Raw genomic sequence first — 18951 nt, forward strand, 5'->3', positions numbered from 1 at the left:
GCTCAAACGTTCATCCACACGCCACTCTCACTGCCGCACATCCTTGTCACATGTATCTAGGACTTCATGTCCTGGAACTTGGCCACCATGTGCTCGAACTCGTCCTTGCCATCCTTGCGGTACCTCGTCACTTTCTCCATGTTCTTGCGAGTGAGGTCGGTAGACTTGTGGCCCTTTTGGCGGTCGTGAGCGACAGACTTGGCCGTCATGGCGAAGCGCATATCGCGAGGTCCGTCGACGAGCTCCAGAATAGCTGAGGGCGCCTGGTCGTACGTCGACCGGGGCTCGGTGCGGAGGACACGGGTGTAGCCGCCGGGGCGCTCAGCATATCGCTCGCGCAGTTCGCCGAAGAGTTTGGGGAGGAGTTCGTGGGGTGTCTAAACAGGCATCGCAAGTCAACACTTCATTGTCCCGAAGTTTCTGGCATTGACCACCACAATGGCAGAGGCACAAGCGGGAGGATGACATACGTAGAGCGTAGCCTGGGCTTTCCGCCTCGTCTCCTCGTTGTTCCTTTTCGCGTAGGTGATGAGCTTTTCCGCGAGGCGCTGGGCCTCCTTGGCCTTGGGCCAGGTGGTGTGGATGTGCTCGTGGGCGATGAGGGAAGTGACGAGGCCGCGGAGGAGGGCCTGTCGCGCCGACGAGTTACGGCTCAAGTGCCTGTACTTGGTGAGACCTCCCGCCATGGCTGCGTCGTCTCAATCAATCGGCGGTTCTGGCGGATATCGTGACGTTACGACAAAGGAGCAGTGACGAGGCCTCTCTGCTACTTTTCGCTCGCGGCCGGCAATCGAATGGGCTGTCGTCGTCGTCGTCGGATCTGCGATAGGCTCTCCCAAATTTTTGGCCCTTGGCGGCTTGCAGGCCCGGGAGGTTCCCTGACAGCGGGCAAAGGCTCGTTCTGATTGGTTCACACGAGCCCTGCGGGACCATTCTTTGAGCAACAACCCCTGCAGCCAGCGAAATCCACCCGGAGAGGCTGAAAGTCCCTCGCTCGCCTAGGCCAATCCGATTAATTAACGTCATTCCCGCTGGAAAGCTCTCGCCGATTGCAAACCGACGACAAGTCCCGCTTTCTCGAAGGCAAGGACCCAATTCGCTCCGACGACGGACTTGACAGACGTCGCAACATGATACCTTGAAGCATTCTCACTTTTTTCCCACCTAAGAAAAGAGTCACCTACGATATTACACGGGGCCCGAGTGCGCGAATCGGATCGGAGTAATCGAGAGAAAACATGGGCTTCACCTCTGGCTTCGTACGTCCTGCTGCTGCCCCCCCTCCAAGCAACACGACAATGCATTCAACTGAGGAACATGAAATGCTAACGGCTTCTACAAAAAGACCGGCGGTGTGACCCTCACCCTAGGCGTCGCCTACTTAACCGTCCTCGCCCACAAGCGCAATCGCGAGGCGCAATCCCACATCCTGCGCTCCCAATCACACGTCCTCGACACCCTCCTCGAGCCGCAGGTCCGCATCCCTCCTCCCCTGACGCGCTCCGAGCAGGCCGTCAAGGACCGCGAGAATCTCCTCGAGACCGCCAAGGACCGCTGGAACAGGGAGGTCGAGAACGCCGTCCGGTGGGCGCAGCGGACGGACTGGGGCGAGGTCCGCGAGGGTCTCGAGAGCAGCGCGGCCCGGCTGTGGGGCGGAGCCATCGACAAGACCGCCGAGGCGGGCGACAAGGCGGCGCCGATCGCGAAGGAAGTCGTCGAGGGCGCGAAGCAGAAGGGGGCCATCCTCGCCAAGGAGGAGGGCGAGAGCCTGCGCAGCGAGGCCAAGAGCGCGTGGGAGAGGGCAAGGGAAAAGACGCTCGCCGCGGATGAGGCGGCGCGCGCGAAGGCTGCCGAGGTCAGGAAAGCCGCCGATGCCAAGGCCGCCGAGGTCAAGGCCGTCGTGGGCGACATCGTGGAGAAGGGCAAGCAGCAGGGCGAGGCTATTGTCGTGAAGGCGCAGCAGGCCGTTGGAGTCGTGGAGGACAAGGTCAGCGTCAAGCAGGACGGTAAGGTCCTGCCCGCGGGATCTCCTGTGCAAAAGGCGCTGCACCAGCGGTACGAGAAGCCGAGCGGGCTGACCAAGACGGTCAAGGAGGTGCTCGCGGAGCGCTATCAGAAGGTTGACGAGCGGGATAACACGCAGCTCAGAGGTCTCTGAGTGCACTGTTGCACTACCTTACCTACATTACCTAGCGACGATTCTTCCAAAAAGGGGCTTCCCGGTGGCCTGACGGGAGGGGCGGAAGTTGTACTACCATACTCAACTTATAGAATGGAAACGGCAAGCCTTTTTTTTCTTCTTTGTGTACACACTTTTTGGTCGTTATATGGTGGGATTTTGTGACGGGACCTGTCATGCGGACAGCGTGTAGTACGACGGGACGGTTGGTCCTATGTCTCTTGCAGTCACCATTCAGGGGTTTGCGCGACGATGGAGAGAGCAAAGTGGTTTCCTAGGACTTTTACCACACCTTGCTGAATCACTCACGTTTGATTTCCCCCCCCTCTTGGTTGGGTATTCTTTCCAAAACAGCTAAACGATTCCAACGATCCCGGGACGCCCGGCTGGCCTCTTTACTATGTCGGCGCAGCCGCCACCATCACATGCCCCGGTAATCCGGCCACGGATGTCTCTCTATCGCTACTTCGTCCGCCTCCGCGACCGCCTCGAGCTCATCCTGCTACACTACGTCGACAAAGACCCGTACGCAAAGTCGGATTTCGCAGCATACAAAATTGAGCGCGACGAGAAATGGGCGGCAAAGGACGGGTCTGCGAAAGTCGCTCCGACGACTGTCATAGCAGGACCCGAGACAGCCAACGCCGCGGCCGACGAAGACGCTTCTATCCTGCCTCACACGACGACAACCATGTCAGAGACTCTGAGTCTCAAGGGCAAGGGGAAGGAAACGGAGGTTTTCCCGGGCTTCGATTTTGGACTGGCAGAAACTACCGCCGAACCACGCGATGCGGCGGGCGACAAGACACCTCCTGATACCGAGCATGAGGCCAAGGACTTTGTCCACGAGAAAGGTACTGTGAACGGTACACGGCCGCGCGACGTCTCGAAGGCGAGCATCCTGTCCTCCATCGTCGATTCCGGCGACGCGAGACGACGCAAGCGGGCGAAGTCTGATTCCAAGCCGGGATACTTCGATCCTAACCCGTTTACCGGGGAGGAAGAGAGGGGGGAGACGGTCGCGGAGATTCAGGGCAAGGGCGATGAGCTGGTTATGAATATTCCCATTGAGCTGCAGAACCGAAATAGGTAGAACGCTCAGCTTTATATGTCTTGCGTGGATCAGGTTGCTGTCGTCGTCTGTCTGATCTCTGCCTCTTTATTCATAGCACATAGCTGCAACTAAAATCAATGACAAAAAAGCAAAAAAAGATTTGGAGCCGAATGGAGTCGAACCATTATCTCTCTCTCGTGAGTTCATTCGTGGTATATTTTTTTCATCTTTATTTTTAGTCTTTCTGTTGTAGTGGCGCATATAAGAGGTTGTTGCCGCCAGGTAGATTCGAACGTGTGAACTCGACCATTGAAGGTCTTAGCGAGAGAACGCTTTACCATTAAGCCACGGCCCCTTAGGATGTGTGATTGTTAGAAGAATTAGACGTGAGTTGGACTATGAAGGGCTCCCTCTGCGTTGCTGCCTGGACGGAAAGTTGATGGTGAATGTGGAAGAGGCGGGTTAGAGTTCACGTGACCCACCGACCCGGATGTGTTGCGGACGACATGGACGGGGAGCTTGGTCCAACTGTAAGGTTGAAAAGACCGTCAGGCAAATACTTTGCCCTTCCATTACTATCGCGTGACGAGCAGACTAAAAGAAAAATGGTATATAGCACAGTAGCGTACAGGCCCGCCGTCCAACCTGGAGGTCTCCCTCCGTTCTCAGCGGCGGGCAGCGTTCGTCACTCCTAGCGAGTGTGTCCAACTTGTTGAGACTTTTTCCAGTCCCTTTCCTAAGGGTTCTCCGGGGCTAAAACTTACAAGGAAATTGCACAAGACATGTGTTTGTGTGTTTGTGATATTGTGGAGTGTAGGTAGGTGTGGTAGAGATGTAGATGTGTGTAGTGTGTTCATCCTCTCCTTATCCGATCACAGTCCTAATGATTCCTTCGCTGGGTTAGGGTGTACATACTTACCAAGGCCACTAGCCATCTCAACAACGCACCTTTAGCACCTTTCGCACCGAGACCAGCAACGAAACTCAGCCAGTATCCCAGACCGCGAACCTGGACGCCGTTGCGGTCGAAGTCAGGCTTGGAGGCGGTCATGCCAGACAGGCGAGCAAGCTCCTTGGGAGAGTACGGCATGTAGCGCACGCGAATGAATTTCTCGAGCCATGACGGCGTCTGGGCGACAGAACGGCGGTGGGTGAACATTTCGAACGACGCCCGACCGCGGTAGTTACCAGTGCCGGACTCACCAACACCACCGAAGGGAACAGTCGAGATGGATGCGTGGAAGAAGGCGTCGTTCTTGGTAGCACCGCCAGAAGTGACCTCGTTGAGAACTGAAAAATGTCAGTGGAATATTCACGGTGGCGGGTTGTGGTGACTTACTTCTCTCGTTCTCCGCGTCGCTTCCGAATGTGAAAAGCGCCAGAGGCGTCCTGTACACCTGGTTGGCGATGTTGATCGCATCGTCGAGCGTATCGTACGGCATGATGGCGAAAACGGGGCCGAAAGACTCCTCCTTCATCACGGAATCGAGCATGGAGTCGACGAGGACCGCAGTAGGCTCAATGAAGAGCTGGTCCTCATCCAAACCGCCACCCATGACAATCTTGCCGTTGGTCTCGTCGAGCATCTTCTTGATGCGCTGGAATGACTTCTTGTTGACAATGCGGGAGAAGTCTGGGCTGTTCTTGGCGCCGCTGGGGAAGAACTCCTTGTAAGTGGCGTTCAGGCCCTGGATAAGAGGCTCGACGATAGCGCGGTCGGCCAAAATGTAGTTCTGGGAAATGCAGACCTGGCCGGCATTGAGACACTTGGACCACATGAGACGGCGGGCGGCCAGCTTGACGTTGGCGTTCTTGGTGACGAAGGCAGGGTTGAGACCACCCAATTCGAGGGTGACGGGAGTGAGGGTCTCGGCGGCCTTCTTAGCGATGATCTTGCCAACGGCGGTGCTACCGGTGTACATGATCTTGTCCCACTTCACATCGAGGAGAGCCTGGGTCTCCTTGACGGCGCCATTAACGACCTGGTAGGCCTTGGGGTCGAGGGCGGCCTCGAAGATCTTGACGAGAACCATGGCGGTAGCCGGGGCGCTCTCCGAGGGCTTCAGAACAGCGGTGCAGCCGGCGGAGATGGCACCGATGATGGGCAGGAGTGTCAGCTGGACGGGGAAGTTGAAGGCGCCGATGACAAGAGCCATTCCGAGAGGCTCCTTGCGGATGCGCGGCTTCAGGGCGGCGTAGGTGAGCGGCACATCCTCGCAAGTCTCTTCCTTGGCAAACTTCTCGAGGTTCTTGATCATGTAGAGACAGTCATTGGCGGCCCACTCGACTTCGGAGAGAAGGGCCTCATGCTTGCACTTCCTCAGATCTTTGCGCAGGGCATCGCAAAGCTGGGGGGAGAAGTCCTTGATGGCCCAGTAGAGCTTCCGAAGCTGGAGAGTACGCCACTTGAGGTCCTTGGTCTTGTTGGAGCGGAAAGTGGCGCGCAGGGTGTCGGTGAGGCGGTAGATGTCGTCGGTGGACGTGTGAGTGAACTCCGGGATCTTGACGTCTGCTGAGAGCGACATTGTGTGCGAGTTTGAATCGATGACTTCTTGATACGGATTGCTGCTTTCTTCTGGAATGAGCCGGACCTGGAAAGTAAAAGAGGAGGTTTGTGAGGGGAAGATGGAAAGCCGGGGTTCGGGGTCGCGGAGGGATGACGGGATGGATTGTAGTTAAGGTTGAGAGGGCTGCGTCGACTTATGTAGCCGGAGTAGCAAAATGGCAGCGGTATCAGCAGCTAGCGGAATGGCCGTTCGGTAAGGCACAGCTTAAAGTGAGTGGATGGATGCGACTACGACAAAGCTCCACCGCATATGTGCTCGGTCTCCGCGCCGCCGGGTGTGATGGTGGGAGCACAGGAGGTACTTGGAGATGAAAAGCTATCGTATTGTGTGGATGAGTAGGGAGGTCCGGGGCGATGAACCTCGGCGCAAAATAAGGCGGACGGTCGGGATGAACAGCGGGCAGATTACTGTTCAATGTGATCTTCTAGAAAACAGTTTACTACACGCCAGCTGAGTCGAAGGAGCGAGTGGGAGAAGTAGCGATGTAGGATGTGCTGTGTAACTGTAGGCTTGATACTGAGAATGCAGGAAGGGGGCGAGGAGAAGCAACGGCTGCAAGTTGGAAACGAGCTCGTTTCCCCAAGAGGGAGCTACGGTAACGATGCAGTAGGACGCTAGTTGCATGTGAATGAATGCCATTCCTCTTACATGGAAAAGGTGGTGTGGGCGTGGGCACTTGCTTTCCTTGAACCAACCAGTCCACAGGCCCTGGAATATTACGCCCTACACCAACTGTTGCTTGGAAACAGACAGGGAATGGAAGCATAGATGCCCCGACGGAGCAGGCTGGGGACGGGACGGACTGGACCATCGAAGCCAAAGTAGATGAGCCGCTGTCTGTTGCCATTACACAAGCCATGACGCTTGTAGCTCATCTCTGTTTTCGTGCTAGTCGCCTCTGGTTTGCCTCTAGAAGCTCAAGAAGCACCGAACAGCTTCAGGTGAAGCATCCTCATCAACCAGCTTCGTCGCGCCGGTGCTTTCTTAGCAGAGCATCACAGAGCTCTAGCTAGGTCCGGTGCGACGGTGCTTCCAGTGTTCCACTGCTTCGTCCCTTTTCCCCACACCAGACGCCACCCCCTGCATACGTACTACAGTCCTCCACGGTTATTCCTGGTCGAATACTTACGCAGTAACAACGGATAACAAGCGCAGCACTAGAGCCAATAGCAACAAGGATAGGCATAGAGGCAGTAAGAAGTAGTCGCAAGGAAAAGATAACCGCGCCCGGAGGACTATTTTGCATATGCGCTAAGGAAACATGCCGAGGCATCAATTTGACGGAAGGGGGATGCGGCTGACTAACAAAAATCCCTGTCCCCGGCGTCTATTGAAGTCCCTTTCTGGCATCTGCTCCTGATCCGAAAGAATGCGTGGGCCGATATGTGCAATCCCAGACGTTCTGTGCTAGAATTTGGCACAATGCAAACATTGAAACTCAATTGAGCAAGAGGTCAAGTGACACTCCCATGATATGCCGTCGGGCTGTCGTCGTTATAAGCTCGAGGCCGCTTACGGTCATGTTTGTAGATTTGCGCCACATCGTGGTGAACAGCCAGTGAAGGATTTCCAACTAGTAAGAGCCAATGCCGTGAGTTAGATAAGCTCGCATCTCGTCTCTGGCCACCTTAGAGTGCTGACCACACTGGTTTGATGATGGTATCAACCTGTCGTTACTTGGCGCCAAACGCAACACCCAGATTTCGGCCCGTCAGCTCGCTGTCCAAGTCCAAGTCCCTAAACGTCCGGTACTGTCTTTGTCTTATACATGCCGGGCTGCATAAACACGCCCCATTTTGCATTTCTATAGATCCGGTCTTGCGCGGATGTATACATGGAGATGTTACACGGGCACGCTGAACCTCGAAGAGGTCAGACGCCTAGTTTTACACATTTTTCTAATGGACCTCAGGATCGGACTTACATCCCTCGGGAACAGTGGAGCTTGGTGAGATCACGACCTTGTCGACACTCCCGGTCTACCGGCCGGCTGGAGCCTTCTGTTTGCCGCCACGGCTTTGAACAGCCACCATCTCTTCCACCTTACCCTCAGCTGCGGCCTCGTCCGCTGCCTGGAGGAACTTCTCGATCTTGGCCTCGCCGCTGACGATCTTTCCCTGCTCCTCCTTGGCGTATTCGCTCTGCAATTGACTGGCGCGGAACGCGTTGAGCTCCTGGCGCCGCTCCGGCGTCATGCGCCATTCTACCGGGAACTTAGGCTTTCTCTTGAACTGGTGGTGCCTAGTGTCCAGGGGGATATCTTCAAAAGTGTCATTGGGGTCCTGTCGTAGTTCTCGGTCAGTCTCGCCTTATCTCTACGCAAAAGTTAGGTCGCGTGCGCGTATGCTCACCTTTGCGGTCTCGACGAGCTTGTCCACCAGATCAGACAAGTAACGCTTGTTCTGCGCCTGCTCCTCGTATTTCTCGCTGCTCATCTTGATGATGTCCTTCTCCGGGTTGTATCGCGGCCCAGCCAGCTTCCTGAGCTTGTTGGCTTGCACCTCAGTGAGCTCCAGGTCTGAAGGCGAGAACTGCACGACGACCTTCTTCTCTGCTGGGTGATATTCGCCCATGTATGTGGTGTATCGGAATCTCAGCACTTCCTCCTTGGCAGGCGGCTCGAACGGTTTAGCAAGCTCTGTGGGCAGTCAGTCAGCACTATCTTTCTCGCCGTGTACGGTCGGGAGTGGGCGGACGCACTGGAAAGCAAGGGCATCTCCCATGCCATGATGCGATGGTAGTGTCTGTACTCGCGAATCTCATCCAGCTTTCCGTGCGCCATCGTCGTCATGTCATCCTCGTCAAACTCGTCCATGACATTCTCCGTGTCTGCCTTCGGGTCGTCCTCGTCATACCAGAAGGACATCCTGTTGGGGCGCGGGGTATGCGTCAACACCTTGAACTCCTGGTTGGTCATGATCGGCTCCGTCTCGGTCTGCAGGTCTTTCGTCATCTCCCTCTCGAGGAACTTCTCCAGCGTCATCTCCTGCGCCGACGGGTCGCGCTTCCTGATCTTCTCGAGAGCCTGGGTCTCTTCGGGCTTCAGCTTCTGGATCATATCCGCGACCGTCTCGTTCGACGAGTAGATCGGGTCCGAGTCGCCCTCCCCATCGTCATCGTCCCTGGCCCGTCTCGTGGAGCTCACGGCGAATGCTCGTCTTTGCGTGTGCCGGGAAAATTGTGTCGCGGCCTGAGGAGCGATTCGGGGGGCGGCGGGCATCCAACGACAACCGCGGACGCAGAGTCGAAGTGCTTGCCCTGCTGCTGCCATTGTGGGCGGGTTCGCGGGGGCTGAGGGCGGTTGTTGGTTGATGCCGTGGATTGTCGCGCACTGGCGAGTAGGTGATGTTGAATCCATGTCCCCGAAATTTTTGGATCGAGCTCCAGCCACATTCATCATCAGCCACAGCCAGGGTTGGGTGTCCAAATCTGCCACCAGCCACCGCTTCAGACGGGAGTCCTCGCATTCACAACCATCCATCTTACCATACTCGGTCTTACTCAAAAGGTCACCCCACACGTATTGGATGTGGACTTCAATCTATCATATCCATTCAGAAAACTTCTGTACAGTGAACGTGTAAAATATGGGTGCACCGGGGCGAACAACTGAGCGCCAATGTCCTTCGAATCCAATTCCCTGAAGTCACTGGGCGCTTCTCTGTCAACGACTTCTTTTACACGCATATGCAGAATGATATGTTCAGATTCAACAAAAGTAAGTTACAATTAAGTATTAGTTCCCAGCTTTCCGGCGCCGATAAATGCCCCTGGTACACCATTTCGTACAAGCCACGCCATCTACAATTACACATTAAAACCCGGACGGCTTGCGGTTCATGATGCCTGTACTGAACTGCCTCGCCTTGTCGAGCGTATTCTTCATGCCCATGAACGAGGTCCGATGAGACTTCAACTCAGGTTTACTGCAAATTGTTAGTACATCGGTTCAGACACATTGACTTGTGATGATTGGCTCACCTCGACTCCCATTCCTGCTGGTGGGAGGACTGCGGCGGGGAGACGCTGCCAGTGGTGCTCAAAGATGACGTTTGAGGCTGGTTCAGAGGCGGACTCTGCCATCCGCCCGGCATCTGCTGCGGCAGTTCTGGGAAGGGCTCCTTGTTCTGAGGCGGAGTATTACCCGGGCTGGGCCGGTGTGATGATGGGTTGAAAGGAGTCGTGTATGGAGCAGCCGGCGGGGCAAGCTCTTCTCGCTCCTCCGAGATCCTGCCTTTGGCGTGTTGGGACGGGAGGCCTAGGTTTCCAGAGTATGTCGGGGCACCGGGATACGACGCCGTGTTCTGATACGGCGGCCGCTGTTCAAAGGCGGGTTTCGCATCCGGACTCTGAGAAGGAGGCGGCTGGTACTGGCTCCCGGAAAGGTTTGACGGTGTAGGCGAGGGAGCCAAAGCGTATGACGGGGCCGGCTTCCGCTTGATGGGGGGCGAGAGCATCGGCTCGCTCACCAGACCCTCGCTCGAATGCAACCACTGCGTCGAAGGCGTCTTGATATACGGCGGTTTGTGGAATCTCTCCTCCGGACCCGGTTGCGGATCGAAGTCGTACCGAGAGAGCATCTCTTCTAACTGAACTTGCTGGGAGTATCTTCTCTGAGACGGCAGTCCTGCGATGGTGGTCGGGGGCATCTCCACTGGCGACATTTCGACCTTGGCGGGCCTGGGAGGCGACGTTCCGTACTGCTGGAGGAGCGAGACTTGTGCGGTGATGGCGGCCTCCAGCTCTTGCGACAACTTCTCGCTGCGGGGTTTGAGCGGAGATGGTGCATGGGGCGAGACATCTTCGATCCTGCGGGCGCTGTTTGGGAAAGACTCGGTCCTTGGTGTTTCGTAGCCTGCCTTCCTGTCCTCGTCGTCGGATACCTCTGACATCTTGTCATCAGGGTCTTCCCAATCATCGTAGGTAAGACCCTGTCGTCCAGTGCCGACGCTACGGACAACCTTTGAGATTGCAGAGTTGCCGTTGAGCATTGCCTTGTTCAGCGCTGACATGATCTCAGAGACGCGCTCAATGAGAACTCCTGTGCAATCGTCGTCTGCACCATACTTGATTGCCGATTGGAGAGCGTTCTCATTGTCCTGGTTCGCGTGGAAAATATCCGCTCCATGATCCAAGAGAAACCGCACGCAGTCTGCGTCACCCTCCCGAGCGGCAACGATCAGGGGGGTATCTCCTTCCCGGTCCCCGAGGTTGATGTCAGCCCCGGCGTCCAGCATGACCTGGAGCGCGTCCGTGGGCAGGTTGATGACGGCGTTGATCAGCGCCGTCGAGTGATCCCAGCCGCCGAAGACGTTGACTTCCGCTTTGGCGTGTACAAGAAGTTCCAGAATCGCCTGCTCACCCCTCATTGCAGCAGCTATCATAGGGCAGGTGTCCTCCCCAGCTCCCAAGTCAGGGCTGGCACCGTTCTCCAACAGTAGCGTCACAATCTCGACTTTGCCTGATTCGCAGGCTGCTTGGAGTGCCGTTCCCTGGGGGAAGTTTTCGTTTTCAGTGAGCGAGTTGACGTCTGCTCCGCGCTCAAGAAGCTCTTTAACCACGTCATAGTGGCCTTCCGCAGCAGCGGCTTGAAGAGGCCATCCGTCGGCAGAGTTGATGTCAGCGCCGCTTTTGAGAAGCAGGTTGACAATATCGAGCGTTCCATCGTACGCGGCAGCGGTCAAGGCGGTGCCGTACCTAAGCAATGTTAGCAGTGCGCCACTGTCAGTAGACAGACCTGACTTACTCTTCGCCAGTTGCGTTTGCATCGACGTTGAATGCCTCCAAAAGAAGCTTGACCGTAGACTCCTTCTCGAGGTCCGTAGCTTCATACAGACTGTCGTTGAGTGTTTCTTTCGAGATGTTACCACTGGTGTATTTCCACACAGCCTCCAAAACCTTGTCCTGGTGCTCAGCAGTAGTTGCTGCTTTCTTGAACAGGTCATTGCAGTCGAGGTCTTGACGCTGCTCAAGGAGAATCATGACAATGTCCCAGTTCTCCTCCTCCGTCGCCGCTTCCAAGGCCTCCTGGAAACACTCTTGAGGATGAGAATGCGTCAGGAGCTTATTGAAGACATCAACTCTTCCAGCCACGGCAGCTTTGACGAAGGCCTTGTCGAATTCCTTCGCGGGCAACTTGTCGGCGTATGTCTGCGTGAGGTACTCGAACATGGAGAGGTCGGCGTGAAGACCGGCTAGCGCTAAGGGAGAGTCGATGCTATCATCCTCGACAGCCAAAGAGACATTCTTCTCAACAAGCAACCTTACGGCATCCGGATTGCCGGAAGAGATCGCAGCGTTCATGACGGGCCCGATGTCGCTTGCGATGGCATTTGCATTCGCACCTTTCTGGATCAGCTTGTTCATGATTTTGACATGACCAGCATTTGCGGCCATGCACAACGGGGTTTGAGCGTCGATGTCGATGCCATCGTCAATGTCAGCTCCACGCTTCAAGAGCTCGTCTACGATATTCGGGCGTCCGATGTACGCAGCGAAATGGAGCTGTGAAGGCTGTCAGCATGATGTTTTACACGAAATGCTGGCTGTGACTACAATCCTAAGGGGACATAGCATAGGGAAAAGGTTGACTTACAGGGGTGTTGGTGAGCTCATCTCTCTTGTTGATCTCGTCCTCATGGCCGTTCTGGATCAGTGCCGAAACCAATTGCCTGAAACCAAGGGCAGCCGCAATATGAAGTGCAGTCAAATGCTTGGCTTCAAAGCCCGCCAGAACCTTGGTGGTATGCATGTAAACCAGAAGCCATCGGTAGCGAATGAGAGACTCCTTCTGCCAGAAGTCATCCTCGCTGAGGTCTTCGGCGATTTCCAAAGTCGCCTTGCTGGCATGATGTAGCCAGTGCTTGACTGGGTAAGCCATGGCCTTGCCAACCAGACTTTGCGCCTCCTCGGCCTCGTCATCCTCCATATCGCCGTTATAGACGGACTCTTCGTCATCCCAATCGGTGTCGTCGTCGGATTCTTGCTCTGATTCGCTGTCGCTTGCTTCGTCATCGTTTGCCTCGGATTCTCCGTCGGTATCGTCTTCGCCGTCGTTGCTTGCTGCTTCAGATCCGTTTCCGTTGCTGGTTTCCTCGTCAGGCTTCTCGACAGGAGGGAAATCGAAGGCATCCTTGATGTGTGCCAGACATCGGAGCGCAATGATGCCATGCTGCCATCTTCTCTCGTCGCCAGACATTCCCAGTGTCCTCTTTGAAGTCTCCTTCTCCAGCAGGTGGTCCTTGACGACCCTATCCATGAAGCCAATCGTGTTCTCAGACTTGCCACTCCGCTTGACGACTAGCAACGGTCTGCACTTCTTTACTAAGTCCTGAAGTTCAGTCTTGCCCTCCTCAGTCGTAGGAAACCCGGCGAGAATAGCAAGCTCGTCTTCCGTGGGCTCCTCAAAAGTGAGAGCAAGAGTCCGCAGAAGTTCCTTGATCTTCTCGGCGTCCTTTTCGTTCGCACGGAAAATCTGGGACCAGGCCGCATCTAACAACGCCTTCAACTCTTGAGGCATGCCCTCCAGCATATGTCGAATCTTGAGATCGCTTTCGGCTTCAGGGAGTTCTGCTAGCTGCATGCAAGAGAGTTTGATCCACTGGCTGTTCGATGCGCGTTTGCCGATGAGACTGCTTGCATAGTAAGTGAGGGCCTTGTTGTACTTCTTCGCGCTACCGAGCTCCTGAACCTTCTCCTGCGCTGTCTTGCGCAGTTCGAGTTGGACTTGATCGCAGTACTTGTCGTCTTCAAGGTCGATGAGCCGGATGTCATCTACCTTCATGGCGTCCTCCACGTTCTGAACATCTCTGCTCGTGATGAACCATCTCGTTGTTACACGCTTCTCGTCCTCAGTTCTGAGCTCCTGCATCTCCGCGTTGATGAATCGCATAAGCTTGACGGTTGACTCGGCATCTTCGGGGAGGGCATGCAAGTTGTTGACGACAAAGTACACCCGGCGACCGATGAACTCATCCATTAGCATATCCTGGAGAGTCTGCCATAAGTTCTCTACAGTGAGGTTGGCCTGAGTTTTCGAGGAGTCTTCGCCCTTCCTCTTGACGAAATGCTTCGCGTATACAGCTAGCGAGGGCTGCTGGCCAATGAGTTGGCGGACAAGTGACTTGAGCAAGTCTTCGGCAGTTGAGAAATCCGAAGATGGCTCGCAGAAGAAGTAGGCGAGAAGAATCGGGCCCCGACCGTTGTTCTCTTTCTCATCAATCTGAATCATATGGTCGACATCCTGGATCACGGCCATGGTAGCTCGTGTCTTGCCTCGTCCTTCAGGTCCCCGGATGAAAAGTGCCTGACCACGACTTTGAGGTCTGGCGATGCTCGACATGTCAGCGTCTTTCAACCAGTCGAGATACTCCGTCTCCTTTGGAATCCAGGTCGATGGTGGAAACTGGGGCGCGAGCATCCTCCTCTTCTTTGCAACCTGTCCGCCGTTCAATAGCTCCATCACGCCGTTGACGGTTTCTTGGTCAATGCCTCTAGTGGAGTTAAGGCGGTTCTTTACGACGAGCCCAGCACCGTGGATAAGTCTCTTCAGAGGCTCCCTAACAAGCTGGTACCGTGAGTCCTTGAAGTCGCTGAACTTGACGAGATCTCTGTGATTTGCCGCAAGCGCCATGTCCTCGATTCCAGGAAGTGTTGCCGACTCTCTCGGCACGAAGTCTTGTACTTTCTTGGGGATAACTGTCTTGGCTATCTTTGACATGGCGGCTCCGTACTTCTCCTGGGTGAAATCGGTCGGGTGATTCTCATAAAAGCAAAAGAGTTGAACTGCCGGGCTCAGCTTGAGAGCCAGCCGCAAGAAGTCGTTCTTCAGCTCGTTCAAGCTTTCGTCTCCTGGTGTCATCATTTTGACCAAGGCTGAGGACTTCGTGTAGCCAAGTTGTTCACCGAAATCTCCGAGCATAGATGCAGTGGCGGCGATCTCGGTACCGCCAAATGGTGTTCCAAAGAAGGCGCAGCCTGCGATGCACTCAAACATCCTGGGGAACACATCACGGTATGTGTCTGCAACCAAAGTGATGGCCTGTCTATGAGTAAGTTTCTGCTGTCAAATGAGTAAGGATATGTCGCCTACCTTGGCAATGACCAAACCTCCCATACTGTGTCCAATGAAGACGATAGGGCGGTCTCTGATTCCCTAGCAGCCGGTGAGCTTGTTATCTCGTATAACACGTCAGCAGACAAACCTCTCGATTGGCCTGCAGGCCCTCCAACATGGACTTTGCAATGTCCCTCATGAAGGACTTGACTTTAAGATCACCAATCCATGCCGACTCGTACTGATACAGCAATATCCGAGCTTTCGGAAAGTCTCTTGCGAGACCATCCTTCTTGCTGACGGAGTCTGAAAACGATTTTGAGGCGCCATCGTAGATACCGGTTGCCCAGTTAAATCCTGTCTCAGACTTCCAACTGTCCTCGGGGTGTGCGCCCAAACCCGGTACGAAAACAATGCTGTTCGACAGTCAGATCCAACTTCAATGTGATACAGACCCATAAGACGGTGACATACTCAACATCGATGGCTGACCCGAGGCCATTCTCTTTCTGAGGATTATACAGCTCCTTGAAGCCTTGTTGGACAGTCTGATACGTTATCCTCGGCTTCGGACCTCCGTGAGCTCCATGAGGCGCCGCTCTTCTCGTTCCCGCTCGCCGCAGAGACATGATGCTGCTGTCGTTGAATATACCTGGTGAGACGAAGAAAGCAGCCTTCCCGTCATGACAGGAGCAAAAGAGGTATGAATAAGATCATAGGAAGATGATGAGATGTCCGCAAGCGGCGGGCGCAGCCCGGGTAGGGACTAGGCAGTGCCTGTAAGTGTAAGGCTGTCAGTCCCGGGGTCCAGAATGTCTAGTGTGAGAACTACTCCGTACCGAGTTGGCCGTTGGGTCCCCCTGCATCTAGGCGGCCCGAAACGACCTTAGCGGCGTCAGCCCCCATGCATTGTCATCCTACGATGCTTAACAACCGTCTGACTGCGCCAATAGACTGGTTCATTCGGACTACAGCTGTCTCTAAATTTGTAGCACTGTCCCACAGGTAAGCAACTAGCTTTGGTGGATTCGTCCCTGTTCGGGACCCCGGGGAGCAGAATTTGTTGCTTTCCGGCGGTGCAGCGAGGAGACACACCCTGCCAAAACTGCTGTTCATCATCTCGGGTGACATGGGGACCTGCCATTTTGGACCCCAGAAATTTAGATGCCTATTGTTCCTGTGCAGCCTGCTGCAATCGTGATGATCATGTGGTTCGATGGACTCGCTTCAGGTTGGACACTGAAGTTCAGCTGGTGAGGCTGGTGAGATGAATCAAGAAAAAGAAACCCCAGTCAAGCTTGCCTCGACGACCGTGATCCACGCAGCTCCCCTAAGAGTGTTGATAGTTTTTCTCTTACAACAGAGAACCTAAGGGCCGACCGCAACAGACAGGTGGTTCTGCTTCCCTTAAACCATCTCCTGCCAATCAGAAGAAGTTGTCACCAGGGCAGGAGGGGGTGAGTTGAGACTGCCATATGCTTTGCATGAAGTTTCGCTGAGCCATATCAGCATCCAACTTCGTGGTTGACATCCCGGATCAGACTTCAGAGAAGCCCGGCTTACCAACCTTCTCACATCAACCTAGGAGTCACCAAAGTCACACCATGGACGGCCCGTCCGTGCCTTTCACCGTCCGCGTCCTCAATGACGGCGTTGATCTTGCAGCAACGTCAGCAAAGACCTCGCCGCCCGGAGCCTTCAGCGACCTTCTCCCGGCTACCACCCGAGCACAGAACGACGATATAACCGTGCCGCAAGCCGAAAACGTCGACTTCCTGGACCGAGAACTCCTCGTCCGACGTCTGAACGACGTCCAGGACCTTCTCTGGCTCTGCGGGCGTCCGATGCCCCCGAGGCCCCTCCACTACCAGGTCCTGACTTCGCGGGACATCCACGTCACAGAGAACCCCGAGCTTCATCTCGTCTGGGCCAAGAACCGTATCTTCGTGAAGCCGATACCCCGATGGCTGCTAGACCCAGACTTCTGGGCCGCCCATCTGCTCGTCACCACCACGGCCAATGTCTGCCACGACGGGAACAGACACCAGCCCGATCCGCGGAAGGATCTTGCGCCGTGCGCGCTCGGATTCCTGTTCACCTACACGGCTCTCATCGCCTACGAGAGCGATTTTCGCATTGCCGTCGAAAAGGGCCTTGTGCCGCACCAAGTGAGCTGGGACCGATGGCGAGCTTTATCCGCGCAAATCGTGCAGAATCACTGCTACGCGTCCGTCAATCCGCGGTACTGGTACGGCGAGCTCCGACTGAGCCGGCTGAACAAGATCTACCGGTTCCGACTGGGGCACTTGCTTCGGGGATACTCCAAGGTAGCGTCTTACGCAGTCTATGAGGACCTGTTGCGAGATAATTTCGGCACACTGGCTGCGGCTCTTGGTTACGTCGTCATCGTCCTGACTGCCATGCAAGTCGGGTTAGGCACCGATCGCCTGATGGGAGACGAATCTTTCCAGAACGCCAGTTACGGATTTACGGTCTTTTCCATACTAGCCCCTCTCATCGCTGGCTTCGGTATCATCTTTTTCGTGGTCATTATGGTTGTAAGCAACTGGATCGTAACTAAGGTTTATGAGAGGAAGAGGTTTCGGGAGATGGGAGTCGAGCCCTTTTGGAGGGATCAAAAGGATGGCCAGATGTCGGACAATTAAGACGAATCATGATAAGATGAATAATCAAAAGGAGGAGAGCAGTATAGTCATAGCGATGATACCACTATATACCCTTAATCATATCATTTTGTACTCACGATGAAAGAGAGATGTTCTCGGCCAGAAAAGTTCGTTTCATACCTAATCACACCTTACCCACTGGACCCAACTGAAGAAGATGGAAGCCTAACCCCTGTCCAGGCACTGCCGCAGCCGGTAGCGTTTGTTACGGCGTCCCAGCACGCCCCGCGCCCCGCGCCAGTGGACCCTGATCGGCTGTGCCACGGCGTCCTTGGCTGGACGTCACTGCTAGAGCTTCCCTGAAGCTTCAAGATTCCACTCATTCAACATCGTCGCAAAGCATCGTCTACCTCACGAGACGAATATCCTCCGTATCTCAATCCAGAGCAACTCCCATACCGCCATCTTAGACATGTCTGCCGAACCTCCGCGCCTCCAGCGTCACTGTCTCGTGACGGTCGGTGCGACAGCCCGCTTCACGCAGCTCCTTACCGAAGTTCTCGACCCCACGTGTCTCGACTTCCTCGTTGGCGATGGCTACACCAACCTGACGCTCCAGTGCGGCAAAGACTACGAGCACTTCTCCCGAAATGTCCTCCCAGGACTCGTGTCAAGCTACCCCTCACTCGAAATCACCGCGTTCGAGTTCGTCGACGACCTCACCGTCGAGATGGTCAAGTGCCGCGCCGCAGAAGACCGCAGAGCGGGTGCCGTCATCTGCCACGCAGGTACGCAGTCAGATATTCACCCAATGGAGAACAGCGAAGCGTACTGACAAAATCTCAAAGGCACCGGGACCATCCTGGACGGCATGCGCGTCAACGTCCCCCTCGTCGTCGTCCCAAACCCGACGCTCAAGGACAACCACCAGGTCGAGCTGGCCGACGAGATCCAACGCCAGTGCTACGGGATCTGGGGCAAGCTCGGCGACATCCCCTGGGCACTGGAGCAGCTTCAACTTCAGCTCGATAAGACCGAGCTGTCGTTCAAGCCGCACTCTGTCGAAGAGGACACCGCCGCGCCGCCTGTTGACTTGTGGACGGTCAGCAGCGCAATGCTCGGCCGCTACGATGTGGATGACAAGCCAGTTGTTCCAGACACTGTTGTGGGTAATGGAGGAGGCACAGGGGAGGTCCAGCGCGAGGAGGTGGCCCAGATGACAATGGGTTAGTCGCCCATGCCGCTGCAACGCTTTTGACCTCATCCGTCGGATTTCTTCTGGTAATAGTGTATGCTGGTTTTATGATTCACGATTGTCAAGGAAGGCGGGGAGAAAATGTGTGCACTATGGTTTGGGAAGCGGCTTGCTTCTAGATTAAAGAGATACCCAACTTCAGCAGGCGTTCTCGGCTGGGATAACATCATTTCGCTTTTTTGTTCAGTCATCATGGCTCTAGCAGGTATGCATA

The 18951-nt window shown here is 55.3% G+C and overlaps 8 protein-coding genes across 8 annotated transcripts; 4 read left to right on the top strand and 4 right to left on the bottom strand.

Moving 5' to 3' along the window:
* Positions 1-56: 56 nt before the first annotated feature.
* Positions 57-686, bottom strand: CkaCkLH20_00404 (ribosomal protein L17; the record flags this gene model as incomplete). Its single annotated transcript, XM_038883124.1, has 2 exons — positions 57-377; positions 471-686. 2 exons carry the CDS (start codon positions 684-686, stop codon positions 57-59), a joined length of 537 nt encoding a protein of 178 aa, XP_038751829.1.
* A 743-nt stretch (positions 687-1429) lies between these two features.
* Positions 1430-2158, top strand: CkaCkLH20_00405 (uncharacterized protein; the record flags this gene model as incomplete). Its single annotated transcript, XM_038883125.1, has 1 exon — positions 1430-2158. One exon carries the CDS (start codon positions 1430-1432, stop codon positions 2156-2158), a length of 729 nt encoding a protein of 242 aa, XP_038751830.1.
* Positions 2159-2627: 469 nt separating this feature from the next.
* On the top strand, positions 2628-3272 carry CkaCkLH20_00406 (uncharacterized protein; the record flags this gene model as incomplete). Its single annotated transcript, XM_038883126.1, has 1 exon — positions 2628-3272. One exon carries the CDS (start codon positions 2628-2630, stop codon positions 3270-3272), a length of 645 nt encoding a protein of 214 aa, XP_038751831.1.
* Positions 3273-4113: 841 nt separating this feature from the next.
* On the bottom strand, positions 4114-5758 carry CkaCkLH20_00407 (aldehyde dehydrogenase 3b1; the record flags this gene model as incomplete). The annotated part of the gene is made up of 2 exons (XM_038883127.1): positions 4114-4523; positions 4573-5758. The coding sequence occupies 2 exons, from the start codon at positions 5756-5758 to the stop codon at positions 4114-4116; spliced, it is 1596 nt and encodes a 531-aa protein (XP_038751832.1).
* A 2021-nt stretch (positions 5759-7779) lies between these two features.
* On the bottom strand, positions 7780-9071 carry CkaCkLH20_00408 (uncharacterized protein; the record flags this gene model as incomplete). Its single annotated transcript, XM_038883128.1, has 3 exons — positions 7780-8082; positions 8152-8438; positions 8501-9071. 3 exons carry the CDS (start codon positions 9069-9071, stop codon positions 7780-7782), a joined length of 1161 nt encoding a protein of 386 aa, XP_038751833.1.
* A 543-nt stretch (positions 9072-9614) lies between these two features.
* CkaCkLH20_00409 (uncharacterized protein) lies at positions 9615-15484 on the bottom strand (the record flags this gene model as incomplete). The annotated part of the gene is made up of 7 exons (XM_038883129.1): positions 9615-9726; positions 9782-11497; positions 11547-12304; positions 12396-14840; positions 14892-14954; positions 15004-15271; positions 15330-15484. 7 exons carry the CDS (start codon positions 15482-15484, stop codon positions 9615-9617), a joined length of 5517 nt encoding a protein of 1838 aa, XP_038751834.1.
* Positions 15485-16459: 975 nt separating this feature from the next.
* On the top strand, positions 16460-17521 carry CkaCkLH20_00410 (uncharacterized protein; the record flags this gene model as incomplete). Its single annotated transcript, XM_038883130.1, has 1 exon — positions 16460-17521. The coding sequence occupies one exon, from the start codon at positions 16460-16462 to the stop codon at positions 17519-17521; it is 1062 nt and encodes a 353-aa protein (XP_038751835.1).
* A 433-nt stretch (positions 17522-17954) lies between these two features.
* Positions 17955-18713, top strand: CkaCkLH20_00411 (uncharacterized protein; the record flags this gene model as incomplete). Its single annotated transcript, XM_038883131.1, has 2 exons — positions 17955-18270; positions 18331-18713. The coding sequence occupies 2 exons, from the start codon at positions 17955-17957 to the stop codon at positions 18711-18713; spliced, it is 699 nt and encodes a 232-aa protein (XP_038751836.1).
* Between the last annotated feature and the right edge of the window lie 238 nt (positions 18714-18951).

This window comes from Colletotrichum karsti (genome assembly GCF_011947395.1).
Source record: "Colletotrichum karsti strain CkLH20 chromosome Unknown Scaffold1, whole genome shotgun sequence".
Taxonomy (NCBI): Eukaryota; Fungi; Ascomycota; class Sordariomycetes; order Glomerellales; family Glomerellaceae; genus Colletotrichum; species Colletotrichum karsti.